Source organism: Urocitellus parryii, chromosome 6, assembly GCF_045843805.1.
Source record: "Urocitellus parryii isolate mUroPar1 chromosome 6, mUroPar1.hap1, whole genome shotgun sequence".
In the NCBI taxonomy this organism is placed as follows: domain Eukaryota; kingdom Metazoa; phylum Chordata; class Mammalia; order Rodentia; family Sciuridae; genus Urocitellus; species Urocitellus parryii.
Genome location: NC_135536.1, coordinates 181,717,691 through 181,731,322, shown reverse-complemented (window position 1 = coordinate 181,731,322; position 13,632 = coordinate 181,717,691). Strand labels below are relative to the sequence as shown.

The 13,632-nt window shown below is 49.7% G+C and overlaps 1 protein-coding gene across 1 annotated transcript; it reads right to left on the bottom strand.

Moving 5' to 3' along the window:
* Nucleotides 1-7,028: 7,028 nt before the first annotated feature.
* LOC144255337 (ferritin light chain-like) lies at nucleotides 7,029-7,917 on the bottom strand. The gene has a single exon (XM_077799813.1). The coding sequence runs from the start codon at nucleotides 7,705-7,707 to the stop codon at nucleotides 7,180-7,182; it is 528 nt and encodes a 175-aa protein (XP_077655939.1). The 5' UTR covers nucleotides 7,708-7,917; the 3' UTR covers nucleotides 7,029-7,179.
* Between the last annotated feature and the right edge of the window lie 5,715 nt (nucleotides 7,918-13,632).

Genomic DNA, 13,632 nt, shown 5'->3' with positions numbered 1-13,632 from the left:
TAGGGATTTCATCTTGAATTTTATTCCCCAAACCAGTCCATTTAGATAAGCGAAAAGACCTTTCTGGCAGGGAAGGTTTTGGCTGAGATCTGGGAGGAGAAGGTAGTTGAGCCATTATGAGTAGATGAAGGGGCGAGAGGGTGTGATAATTTCCTAATTGTATTTGCTAATGCACCTGCATAGAACGTGCCTATATGCATAAATGCATCCCCTTTGGGGCAAAAGAGGTTTCTGTCACTTCCCCTGGGGGCATCAGAAGAAACTCTCTGCCTGCCTTTCACAAAGACCAAGGTAGATCACATTCTCTTGGCGGTGGAATCACCCCGGCAGCCTGACTCCTTTTGGAATCATCCCAGCCGGCATCGCCACCTCTAAAGTCACCTAGACTTTTTTGCCTGCACACTGAGGAGGGTTGCAAACTGCGGAGGGTCGGTCTTCCCTCCCTAAGGCGCAAAGACATTCAAACCCACCCAGTAAAGGACACATTGCATCCATCAGGACAAGGTAGCTCAGGTCAGTTGGGTGACCAACTGCAGCTTGGAGAAGATGATAATCTCAGGACACAGCCTTAGAGACATATTGACACACAGAAACACAGACACCCACGCCATGCAGCCATATAGATACCCACAGCAGACACTATCCGTTCCTGCTCCGAGCCACACTGACCCGGTCTAGGCACACGTGGGCGACAGCCTTCAGTCTAGAGAGCAGGCTCAGACTTCCAGAATCTCGAGGGCAGGTTCAGACTGCAGGCAAGCCTCGGTCACGTCTCCACCTGCAGACTGCCGTCCCGACCCGTCGCGAAGCCCCAGACAGGGCGCCCACAAGCACAAGAAGAAAGAACTGGGTCCCGGGACCTCGGATTTGTCCCACCCCGGCGGCGCTCCGCATCTGCATGCACCTTTTCGGTTCTCACCGCTCCCAGCAACTCGCCGGCACCTCTGGATCCTCTCGTCCCCAGGGGAAAATCCTCCCAGTGTCGGGAGTCTTCCAAGCCGGCACTGGCCCTAAGTAGACAGGCTGGCGCCTGCTCCCGGAGACACATGCGGAGACAGACACACAGAGACACCGGGACGCACGCAGGGGGCACACTCAGGCCCCGGGAATGTGGCTCCATTCCGGACCGCGCCCCTTGCAGGGGTGACTTTGGTCTGGTCCGGCGCGAAGCCCCTTCCTGAGACCCCGATTTCCCGAGTGTGCTGGTGCTGGTCCGAGTGTGCTGGTGCTGGTCCACAGCAGCCACCTTCAGCGAGGCAAGTCGAGGAAAGGCGCTCTGGGCACTTCCAGGAAGCCTGGGGTTCCTGTACGCTGCAGCCGGGAGCCACCTGCCCCTTCTCTTGCCTCTTGGAGTCCTCTCTTTACCTCTCTCCTCCCTTTCCTTCCTTCCTTCCTTCCTTCTTTCCTTCCTTCCTTCCTTCCTTCCTTCCTTCCTTCCTTCCTTCCTTCCTTCCTTCCTTCCTTCCTCCCTTCCTTCCTCCCTTCCTTCCTCCCTCCTCCTCTCCCTCCCTCCCTTTCTTCTCTCTGTACTTCTTCTCCCTCTCCCTCTCCCTCTCCCTCCCTCCACTATTTCCCATTTCTTTAGCCCTTCCTTTCTAAACTCTTTCATTTCAGAGAAGTTTCTCCTTCTCTTTTGTTTTCTCTTCTGCCTTTTATTCTGGCGCTGCCTGGCGGGAAGGGTAGAGAAGTGTGTCAGGAGGATCGGAGAGGAAGGGAAACTTGAACAGGTAGGTCTGCAGCCTCCCCTGGGCACCAAGGTCAGCTGGAGACTGATGGGGAGCAGAAACCCGCTGGTCAGCAAGTGCCAAGTCCCCATGCAAAGGATCTCTGTGGAAGTTGAGGTTGGTCCTTGATCCAGGTCCACAGATCAGTCACAGTCAAGATTCACTGGAGCCCTGGTCTCTGGGTATTTTTGTGGCAGGACAACTCCGTGCCTACCCTCTGTCCACCCACCACAAAAGTCCGTGCCTGTGCCTGCCCAAAGGGGCCACCTGGACCTACACTCATGGTGGGAGCTGCCAGGAGCTGCCACAGATACACCATACTGGTCACTTGTCTTTCTCTGTGACCTGGAGTTACAGCTTTTGCCACCAAGCAAACCTGCTTGTCCCCAATTCTCCTATCCCCAGCCCCACAGCTCATGCTCTCCAGGACACCGGAAACAGCTGGGCTAGAGTTTCTAGTTGTGTCCTGCTGGCTTTCTGAGGCAAAGCTCGATTTCTGGGCCCTTTTGTCTTCGGAAAGGAAAACCCTGATGACTTCTTGCATAACTGTAACTGTTAACTGTCCACTTTCAACCTGCAGTCTGAGGGCCGCGCCGCCCAGAAATCCTTGTGTTTAGATTTGTTATGTAAGGAACCCTTCTCCCCTCACCAAAATAAAAGCCCTTAAAGGGTGCTTCCTGGAGGCAGCATCATTTGTAGCTCCAGCCCTCTGGAAAGAAGGCACTCTGGCTAAAAGAGCTACTGCTGGTTCCTAGCACAGCAGTCGAGCTGGTAAGACAATCCAGCTGCCTTGAAGGCAGTGTCCTGTGTCCAGGATAGAAGTTGGACCACACCCTGGGGCTTCCCAGGATGGGGCTTTCCTCGCTTGGAAGCCTAACCTCTTTTTGGAGAATGCAGCAGTAGCTGCTGCTGAAATTTCATCCTTTCCACAGTTTCTGGTGTGGAAGCAGCATCTCTTTCAACGGGGGAGCACTCATTCCCCAATTCCCCATGTCTTCTCCCAGCCATGTCTCCTCCTGGCCCTTACACTTCCTCCGTGCCCATCGAAACCCCTTTCCCTGTTCTGACAAGAATTTCCTTGTCTTCCACTTCTTCTTAGGCTTCTTAATACTTCTCTCCATTGTCCTACGTAATGATGCTGTTAGATAAGGAAATCAGAGCTAACTGTTCTCTCTTGCAAGAAATTAAATATATGAGAGGAGTTGCTGCTCCAATATGGAAAACCACCTAAATTAATAATAAGGATTTGTTGCAAAACTTGGTTTTAGCAGCCTTTCTGCATTCTTTGTATGTGAAGTTACTTTCATGTAAAACAGCAGCCTCTCATTACACATTCTGTTTTATTTGTATCAAAAAGGGATGATGTCTTTGGGCTGCAGGGGCAGCTTACAGAGGCAGGGGGAGGAGGGAGGCCTAGAAATTTCTGGAAGAAGCAAGTCAGTTTCAGTATGAGAAGGGAGGCAAAGTTCACAAATCAAATGTTTATATCAAAGTGTTTTCAGTTTTGGAGCTCTGTGCATCTTACCAGGGATTGGGCTTTTCTAATAAAAGGACAAGGGATGGGAGGTGAGAGGTACCATTTTCAGAGCTTTGGAGCATGAGGTAGGCATTGATCCTGGCCTGTGACTCCATTAGATTCAGGAGCTGAGGCTACCCTTACCTCACTCTTAAGAGTCCTCGTTTCTTCTGATCACTCATCTTTACCACCCTGACTCTGCCACTCTTATAGGAGATGCCAGGGGCCCAGACTCCCTTCTTTGTGTCCTGGGAGCCAGAGCCTCGTACCCATGTCCCTTTCCATGGTCAGGGGGCATAGAGGGCACAGAGCTGAAGAGATATGGTTAAACCCTGGGATTAGTATTGTTCTGGCATTTCACTTAACTCTATGTGGTGCGGTTACCTGCAGACCCGGGTGGATAAACAAGGGCGAGTGTGGCCATTTTTTCCCCCAAGGTGACCCAGTGGAGCCCCCACCTACCTGATGCTGAAATTTGTGTTTTGCCACAAGTCCACCATCCTCATCTGAAACACTGAAGCAAGAGGAAGTGTGGAGGGGCAGGAAAGAGCCTTCTTTGGGGATGGTTTCCTTTCCAAGTCCCTTTGCAGAAGGTACTTTCTTGGGGATGTGCTTCACTCTCTCCAGCCACAAGGCTTCCCGCCCAGCCAAGGACATGGGTCATGGAAACTTGGAGCCACGGTGGGGCAACATGATGACAAGGGTATCTGCGGGAAGCTGCAGCTGTCACTTTTTACTCTCTGACAGAGGAGTCTGGTGGTGTGAGGTGTGTGTGTGTGTGTGTGTGTGTGTGTGTGTGTGTGGTGGAGGAGGCCGTCTTGGGCATCATTGTCTTGGGACATTGGTGCTGTTTGTAATTAATGAACCGTCCCTTCACTCTTCATCTGTTTTCAATGGAACTTTCCAACGAATGGATCATAATTACCAGAGCCAGTGTTCACAGACGCAGCAGCCTCTAGGTGAGGCACTTTTGAAGGAATCATCCACAGTTTCACAAAAGCTGTTTCTGGGATGGGTTGAAGCTTTGCATCTGCACATAGATATTCTTCATTCTTAGGACAGGCACGTGCACACACACACACACACACGTGAATACCTTCATGTTTGTACACACAGAGGCAGGCATACATGGGCACACTTGCTCAAGCACAAAATCTGCATTTGTTTTACATGTACATTCACATTCATGTGCATATGCACACATCATACATGTACTCTCATGTATGTATGAGGTATACCTAGAGGCATACAGGTCCAAATGCTCTTGCACACGCATTTACAATGTGCATACAGTGTTCACAATTATGCACATAGCTGTGTGGATCTATATCCACATTGAAACACAATTGATTACACATTATACATGATCTGGCAAAATGTCCGGGGGTCCCTGGACATTATCAGAGGCTTACAGGCACACATGTACCTCATGTATAATTGAATACTGCTTTCAGGTTCATTCATACACAAGCAGCATGTAACAAGTGAAATGTGGCACTGGTGGGGTTAATGGAGGCCCCGGACTCCCATAAATATTTATACGAAGCACTCAAGCTCTCAAAGTGGGAGAAGAACCTCTCCCCGCAAGCCCTTGTAAATCACGCGGCTGCTGTGTGTTACCTGTCAGATCCGGGGCTGTGCGGTCCAGGCCTTGCTCCACGAGGGCGACACAAACGTGCTGGAGCACACAGCACTCTCCATGCCTAGTCAGGTGTCCCAGCAAACAGGCCGAGGTTGGTCCCCTGCCCTGGGAATCTTCTTTAAGAAGCAAGAGGAAGAATTTCAGTGCTGCAGCTGCCTCTGCGAGCGCAGGGCTGGAGGGCAGGAAAGGCATCTGTGAATGTCTGAGACTAGGTTTCTCTAGTGGAGTTATCCTGGAGGGACAGCACGTGGGGGCTTTGGTGGCTAGCTGTGTACAAAAATGAGGTGGGGTCCTGGGCAGGGTCCGGCTTCTGAAGCTGCTCCACTTGCTTGGTCCCAGGAGTGGACTGAACCACAGGGTCCTAGCCGCTGTAAGTCTGTCCAGTGAATGCTCCTGGTCCAGTCTGCCACCTCAAAGCTGTTCACTCAATCAATGAACAAGTATGTATTAGGGGATTTTCATGTTCACTGCGCTTCTTGATGTTGACAATATAACAAGCAAAGACAGAAACCATCCCAACCTTCGTGTAGCTTGCTGTCTATTAGGGGAGAAGAGATGTCCACCAGATACTGAACCAAAGAGTCAGTTGACCCAAGAGGGACAACTGGTATGGAGGAAAGCGACCTGGCCCTCTGAGAGCTTACATAAGATAATGAAGACGACGCACAGGGCCCGCCTCCTGGAGGAAGAGATGTTCGAACTGAGATCTGAAGCCTGAGCAGAAGTTATCCAAATCCAATGGGTAGGAGAAGAGCACCTCGGATCAAAGCCATCGGAGGGACACTTCTGTGATGCCAGATTTTTCTACATTAGCGCCAGCAAATAAAGTAGTCATTAGCCACAAGTGGCTCTTCATGTGGATGAAAAATCTGAATGTTTAAAGTTTTCATTAATTTTAAAATAAGTGGTCAGGGTCTCTGTCTCCTCTCTAATTTTTCTCTACCTCTGTTTTCTCATGTCCCTCACTCTGTTCAAACCACAGTGGCTGCCTTGCTGTTTCTGGAACATGCTGGATACTGCCCTTCCTAAGGGCATTTGCTGGAGCTGCTCCTTCAGCTGGAACCGTTTTCCCCAGATAAGCTTATTGGAAAGTCCTGCATCTCCTTCCATTCCTTGCTCAGACTTCATCTGCTCATCCTGACCTTCCTGTTGAATCTGTTCCCCTTCCCCTTCCTGGGCACTGCTGACCTGCTTGTCCTCTACTATTTCTGGTTCCTTCTTTTCTCTCCTTCCACCCCCCCCACCCCCACCAAGCACTAAGTATCTGACAATAATGGATTCTTTATTCATTTATTGCTATTTTCTGACTCTGCCTGTGAAGTCAGAGTCTGATGACTGTTTTGTTCACTGATGTTCCTAAGCACCATGAACAGTGCCTGGCACTTAGTAGGACCTCAACAACCCCATAACTGGATGAATGAAAATGAGTTGAATACAATGCACTTAAAGAAGAAAGGGGTTATGTCTGCAAAGGGCTGAGTGTGGGGTCCTGGCTTCTATTTATCTCTCAGTTATCTGTTTATCCTATTGATCTGTCTGTCTGTCTGTCCTCTTATCTATCATCTATTATATCTATCTGTCAGATATTTATCCTCTCTTTCTTTCTCTCTCTCTCTCTCTCTCTCTCTTTTTTTTGGAACTCTTTAAAAATATATGCTGCTAAAATACTTTTTAAAAACTTGTTTGTGTGCCGTTCTCTAAAATCTCACACCATCATTGGTGCACTTTGGGACATATTCTGGTGTCTGAGGAGGAAGAAGAGGTTGCTATCTGACCTCAGAGGCAACAAGGGGCCATCACAGAAGTGTCTTCTGGGGGCTCTGGGGTCTCACTGCTGGGCAGCATCCCACCTGCTTTCTCCCTTCCCTGCCCTCCAGTTATCCTTCTCCTAATTCTAACCTCTGCAAACAAATCAAACCAGCCAGCCAACCTACAACAAAAACTCTTAGCATTCTAGAGGCCCTGGGTCCAATCCCCAGCACTTCCAAAAAGAAAAAATAAAACTCCCCCAAACTGACCCCCCGTCATTCCTCACCCTTATTGCTTTCTGAGCTGAGATGAAAGTCTCTCAAATACTTTTGTCCCCTTGACAAGTTATTTTTATTTTTATTTTATTTTATTTATTTATTTTTTTTTTTGCTGGAAAAAGCTTTTAATTTTTATTTGGTCCAAGGCTTGGGAGGGGCTCCATGGTGGTTAAAAAGCTGCCTACGGGTTAGAGGGAGAGACTTAGGCCAAAGCCCTGATGCCAGGAGATGCAAAGGAGCCCCATCAAAGGCCACTGTACTCCAGGGCCTCTAGTCATGCTTGAGGGTGAGTCTTTCGAAGAGATACTCGCCCAGGCCAGCCTGGGGGCCCGCCAGACGGTGGAGGTTAGTCAAGTGGTCCCCCATCTTCTTGATGAGCTTCACCTCCTCATCAAGGAAGTGGTTCTCCAGAAAGTCACAGAGATGTGGGTCTGTGCGGGTAGAACCCAAGGCATGAAGATCCAAAATGGCTTGGTTCAGGTTCTTCTCCAGATCCAAGGCAGCTTCCATGGCGTCCAGGGTGGTGCCCCACTCATCTTGAGAAGGTTTCTGCACGTCCTGGAAGAGGGCGCGGCCGCCGCGCTGGTTTTGCATCTTGAGGAGACGCTCGGAGGCCTCGCGCTTTTCCTCAGCCAACTCGCGGAAGAAGTGGCCCACGCCCTCCAGAGCCACATCGTCACGGTCGAAATAGTAGCCCAGAGAGAGGTAGGTGTAGGAGGCGCACAAATGCAAATTAACCAGGCGGTTGACGGCAGCCTCCACCTCGGTGGAATAATTCTGACGAATCTGGGAGGTCATGGTTGGTCGTCAAGAAGGAGCTAACCACAAAAAACGGAGTTGCCTGGTCCTGGAAGCAGGTTCTGGGCGAGCAGATGGTCCCGGAGATTGCAAATGGAGATCAGATTGGAAGGCAGTTGGAAGCTGGAAGAAAAGGGAGTCCCCGGCTCTGTTCCGTCCAAACACTGTTGAAGCAAGAAGCAGATCCGTGGGACCTCCAGGCTCGTTGGTTCGACAAGTTATTTTTAAAAAGAAAGAGCATCTCTGAGTCTGACACTTGTGAGGATTTTTTTTTTTTTTTAAAGAAAACCCTTGCCAAATCAACAGTGCTCTTGTTTTAAGCAATGGCCAGGGTCTGAAGAGCAGGCTGGTGGTATATGTACTCTGTATACACTCAAAAAAAAAATTGTCTTCAGTGTCCTCAGGTCAAAATGGACCTTCCCCAGGTCCGCTTTCTGTTTCATTGTATAATGGGAGGATCTCGAAAAGCAGAACCTGGAGGAAGAGGGGTAGACACACTTGGAGGACTTCACTTCCTCTGGGTGATTGGACTGGGGAATCAAAACACAGCCCAGAGCAACCTCTTCACCTCCTTGCATCCTCGGAAGACTTTTGGCTCTATCCCTTGCACTGGAAGGGATCAGGCATAAATGTCACTAGGCCCATTTCACAGCTAGATGAATAGAGTCAGGGAAATCTTGTTTCCAAGCAGAGGTGGGACAGAATGTTTTTCCAGGCACCTGCTAATACCCCTGGCAAGTGGACACCTCAAATCCCTGGTGGTTGCAGTTCTTGAGAAACAGGCTGATTTCTTAAAGAGGAATCTGCTTTCATATTTGCTGTCAGAGAGGTACTTTCCCAGAATGGCCCCGCTCTTTTTTGACCAATTCCCAGAGGCTTATATCTAGGCCCTATCCTATCTTTTCAACATTGCCTGGGTCCTCTCTCAGAAACTCATCTCTTGATCCTGTCGCTGCTTTGTTAGCAAAATTAGCAAGTTGTTGGTCTGACTTTGGCCTGGAGGAGAGGCAGAAATTTCAGTTCCGCCTAAACTGTGGCTTTGGCAGTCCAAGATGCTGAGCTCAGACCCTGATGTGATTTGGGGAAGGTCGAAGGGCAGAGGTTAAGTGCAAAGGCTCTCTGATGTCTTCTGAAGGGGACCCAGGTTTTCCTGCACAGTGTTCTGCCCAGCCTCTGGTTGCTTCCAGGTCAGCAGTGTGACCTTAAGGTTTCGTTAGGAAACTATCGCCTGAATTATAGCTAAAAATCTGTCTTTTGCTTGAGTTCTCTACAAAGGATGGCTCTGCCATGTTTCCTTGGATGGCTGTCATTCCTCTCTCTTTGCACAAGGAGGGAGAAAACTCTTGGAAAGAGTCAAATGCTTCTCAGAAAATGGAGGCCTCAGGTGGAATCTTATGACAAGATTGATGTTGTACTAGATTCATTCTATAAGTTCTGGGCCCAAGAATTCCAGAGCACTTTATCAAAGGGAGTAGTTTATAGGTAGCAAGGGAATTGATGACCATTGATGAGACCCAGAGAGGGATCCCTAGGAACACACCACATCAGACTGGACCTTGTATTATCTTTGGAAGATCAAGGACTGTGGACTCAAAGATCTTAATTTGGGAAATATTTTCCATGTACCTGGCACTGTTAAATATTTTACAACTATTAGCTCACTTAATCCTTAAAAATAACCCTAAGAGATAGGAAACGGAACACAGAGAGGTTAAACAAAGATACACATCTTGTAAGAGACAACTCAAACCCAGGCAGTCTGAACCTGGAGTCTGTGTCTTTAACCATGATACTTTCTGAGGCCAGGTGTTGGATGATGGGTGAATTTGTAACTGGCTGAAAAGTGTTTTTGCAGTTTTATTCAGTGAGTCTTGGCCAAGAGCATCTCCTTCAGACCACTGTTCATTCTCTTTTTCTTAGGTCATGTTGCTTTTAAATTATTATCATTATTTTTTTTTTCAGAGATAATGGGAACTAGTCCTGCTCTGAGATAATCTATGGCTCTCCTTCTCCAGCGATTGCACTCAGAGAAAGTCAGAGTCCTTCCTCTGAAATCCTCCTGGCACGGGGGCCTCGTTGGAACTCAGGTTTGGGAGCCAGGAGGGCAGATCTGATGTAAACCCAGCCCTTCTCTCAGGCAAGTCACTACACTTCTCTGAACCTCAATTGCCTCTCAGTAAAGCTGGGCACACCTGCCCCGCTTCTGGTTTCTGGAGGGAACCTTCGGATGTCAGGGATGTCTGGTGTGCGAATGGAGGTGGGTGGTAAGCTGCAGGTGTCTCCCGGGAAGGTGTGAAGTCTTTCTCAGAAGGCTGAGTCTGAGCCATTTCTTGCAGTGTCTAGGGCCAGGCCTTACAGGAAGGAGCAGGATCTCAAAGAATTCTCCTAGAAGCCACTGGGAAGCCTTTAGCTTAGACTTAGCCCAAAGCCCAGGCTCCCGAGTTGCAGCTGTGGGGATGTCAAGCAGGTCTGACGGGTTCCATGCTCTGGCCAGGATCTCTGGTTCAGTTCGCTCTGAAACTGATTGGCAGGGAAAGCCCCAGAAGGCAGAGTACAAACCCCAGCAGGAGCTCCTGGGAAGTGGGATTTACAGCCCTGAACACACAGCAGGGAAAGAATCTGGAGTTTCAGCCCTGAGTGCAAATATTCTTAGCCCCCTCCCCCAGGCCATTTTCAGATGCTCAGAGACCCGGAGCCAAAATGGACAGGGGTTTCTAGCATTTTCTGGGCAATGAGAAATTTGCGTGTCACTATGTAAACTTGCCTCCCATCTTAGGAACCATGTGGTGGAGAGAACATCTGAGTTTTTAGATGGTGGGCTGGGGTCCCTAACCTGGTGACAAGATGGTCAGTTTTTGGTGTTCGTGTTTCTGTGAGTCTCTGCAGAATGCGGGTCCTGTTCACATGTGGGCAGGTGCACATGGGCTCATGGGAGACTGTGTGCACGTGCATGTACAGCCACAGAAAAAGAGTTCCCTTCAGTGGTGAAGATGGTGGACTGGAGTCAGGTTGCCTGGGTTTGACGCTCACCATGACCTTCCTGATGTCCCTGGGAGTCAACAGGGACAGGGGTGGGTATACAGACCACTCCCCAGTGGCCCAGAGTGGAGTGCACATGTGAGTTCATGAGAGCATCAGGAACCAGTCCATCATTCACTCAACAAACGCTCACCTGCTTCATACTAAGCCCTTCTGTACCCCTGAGCTTGCTTGTTCCTGGGCAACCCCTCGGGAACTCTGTGACTCCATGTGGGTGCTCCCTGAGACTGGGATTTGCCCAAGCCCTCCTGCTAAGCAACTGGGCCAGGACTTGAGTTCAGATCTGTCTTATCCCAAGGCATCCAGTGTTGGCTCCGTGCTACCCTGGGGTTTGGGATCTTGGGAGGAACGTGAGAGCCCAGGGAGGCTCATGGCACACGGTTAGGAAGGTGAAAAAAAATGGCCTGGAATGAGATCTAAGAGGGGGATGAGCTCTGGGAGGGTGGGTGGAGCAGGCTCAGGAGAGGGTGGTCATGACTGGAGACGGAGTGTGGGAGGAAAGGGTCTAGCTAGGCGAGGAACTAGTCTGGGTGAAAGCTCAAAGTGGTGGTGGGAGGGAGAGCAGCAGCAGACAGCTCACCTTCTGTTTGGCTAGAGAGGGAGATGCAGGAGCATCCCCTGGGATTGGGAAGAGGAGGGAGCTCCTAGGTCCTCAGGGGCTTGGGATACCCAGGCTATGACATAGCTTCAGAGATGAGCAGCTCATCTATTGATTGGGAACTTGGGGTTTGGACTCTGGGGTGCTGGTTAGATTTAGGTGGGAGCTTAAGTGGGGGAAAGGGTGAGAGAATGGAGAACTGAGACAGCCTCACTCAGACCTTGTGCATGAGAAGACAGAGAAAGGCGCTATGCAGAGAGGGAAGGATGGAGCCAACCTCTGGAGAATGCTCAGAGGCTTAAGAAGGCCTAATGACACCAGAGCTAAGAGGGTGGATTGGACCTTATTAAAATTAGTGAGAACACACACACGCACCAAAAATGGGAAGGAGGAAATAAAGAAGACATTATGATATGGAGTCTGCATTGAGATGGGCCAAGAGTTGACTGTGAGCCTCCTAGTGACCCATGAGAAGAAGGAAAAACGATCAACTTTAAGAGCCCTGGTGTTTCTCAAGGAAAAACAAATCCACTGCTCAGGAGAGACATAAACACTGCTGGTTCTGGGGCTGGAGAGAAATCTTTCTGGTGGATTGTCAAATACTTGGGCAGGTCTTTTGGTCAGAGAGGAGGTGAGTAGAGGCAGCAGAATCGGGTTGATGCCTCACCACAATTTCAGTGTGACCTTAGAAGGTGGCTTGACCTGTGTGAATCTGGGTTTCCTCCACTGGAACATGAGGCTTGGGGGGAGATGTGCCTTAGAGAAAGTGAACTCACGGATGTGGCAGAAGTGCTGGGCACACAGTAGCTGATCAGTAAGGCTAGCCTGCTTCCTCTCTGCCTCCCAAACCTGCCTCTCTCTAATTAAAATTTCATTACTCTTTTGCCTTCTCTTGCTTTGGGCCAGTTCCTCCCACTGCCCCTGGGGACCAGGGCACAGCCAGGTGGCTGCTGGCAGGGTGCCTGCTGAAATCAGGAAGCCCTCAGCTCCCTGCTGGGTCTGTGTCCACAGCTGACCTGCTCTGAAGAGCCAGGCTCAGCCAGGCCACAGACTCCTGGGCCACGGCTGCTCCTAGCCCTGGGTGGGGCTGAGAACTCTGCTCACAGCCAGCCACCACCTCGTGTTCCTGTAGCACCCTGTACATCTCCTTCCTCCTGCAAGTCCCGGGAATAGATAAATGATCTTCTGTGTGAACCAGTTGTTTTAACATCCACCTCCCAGCCAGAACACATGTGTCCTAAGGGTATGGGCTGTCCTATCCTCCCTTGCCGAGTCAGTCTGCAAGGCCTGCTCAGCACCTGCCGCAGAGTGACTGCTCAACAGAGTGTTTGAAGCCAAGGGTGGGTGCCTATCTGGAATCCCAGCCACACTTGAGCCCAAGTTCAAGACCAGTCTGGGTAACGTAGTGAGACCGTGTCACAAAAATAAGGTCAGGGGCTGGGGTTATGATAGCTCAGTGATAGAGTACTTGCCTAGCATGTATAAGGCCCTGGGTTTGATGGCCAGTACCATGTGCACCCACATGTGTTGAATAGATCAATGAATGAATGGGGTAAGTGAAGGACTGAAAGAAACTTTGGAATTATTGGTCCGGTGGGGTCAGGGTCATGATCTTCATTTTATAGATAAAGAAACTGAATTTTGATTTCCTCTTTTTAACCTCTTTCCCAGGTTGATTTTATTCATTTTACAGGCTTCGGTCAAAAAGTTTCTTCTTTGAAACACCTCACCTCATGTTCTAGGCTGGGCCAGGCACCTCGCCCCCCATCATTGTTAACCCTCCCCCTTCTCCAAGGTTTGGTCCGTTTCCCTTTCCTACATCTTCATCTGTGGGAATTGGTTCATTTGGTTTCATGCCCCTCTTAACTCCACCAGTTACATAATTTGCAGGGCCCAGTGCAAAACGAAAACCAAGGGTCTCTTAAGTTCAAGGTGGCAACAGCCAAACATTAAACTGGGTACTACTGCCTTTCTCATTGCAGGGACTTGTTTGACAGCAAGGACCTTGCAGATCTTACTGACTGGGGCTTCCTCTTGCCCCAAGCCTCACACAGTGCCTGCTTCTCAATAGCATCTTGTTTAACCATCCAGTGTATGAATGAGTGAACGCAGATGCATGAACAGAAGTTTCATAACCTCTCTGAGCTTCCGTTTTCCCATCTGCAATATGGGACTGTCTTGCTTCCTTCCTCAGCAGAAGGACTCTGAAAAACATCCCATGTTTTGGTTTTAGATTCTGTTGACTTTCTCAGAGGCAGTGACATCACTGAGCCTCAGGGCCACTAGAT

Coding starts and splice junctions, on each gene's coding strand:
- LOC144255337 (XM_077799813.1), bottom strand. CDS start 7,707: ATGACCTCCCAGATTCGTCAGAATTATTCCACCGAGGTGGAGGCTGCC.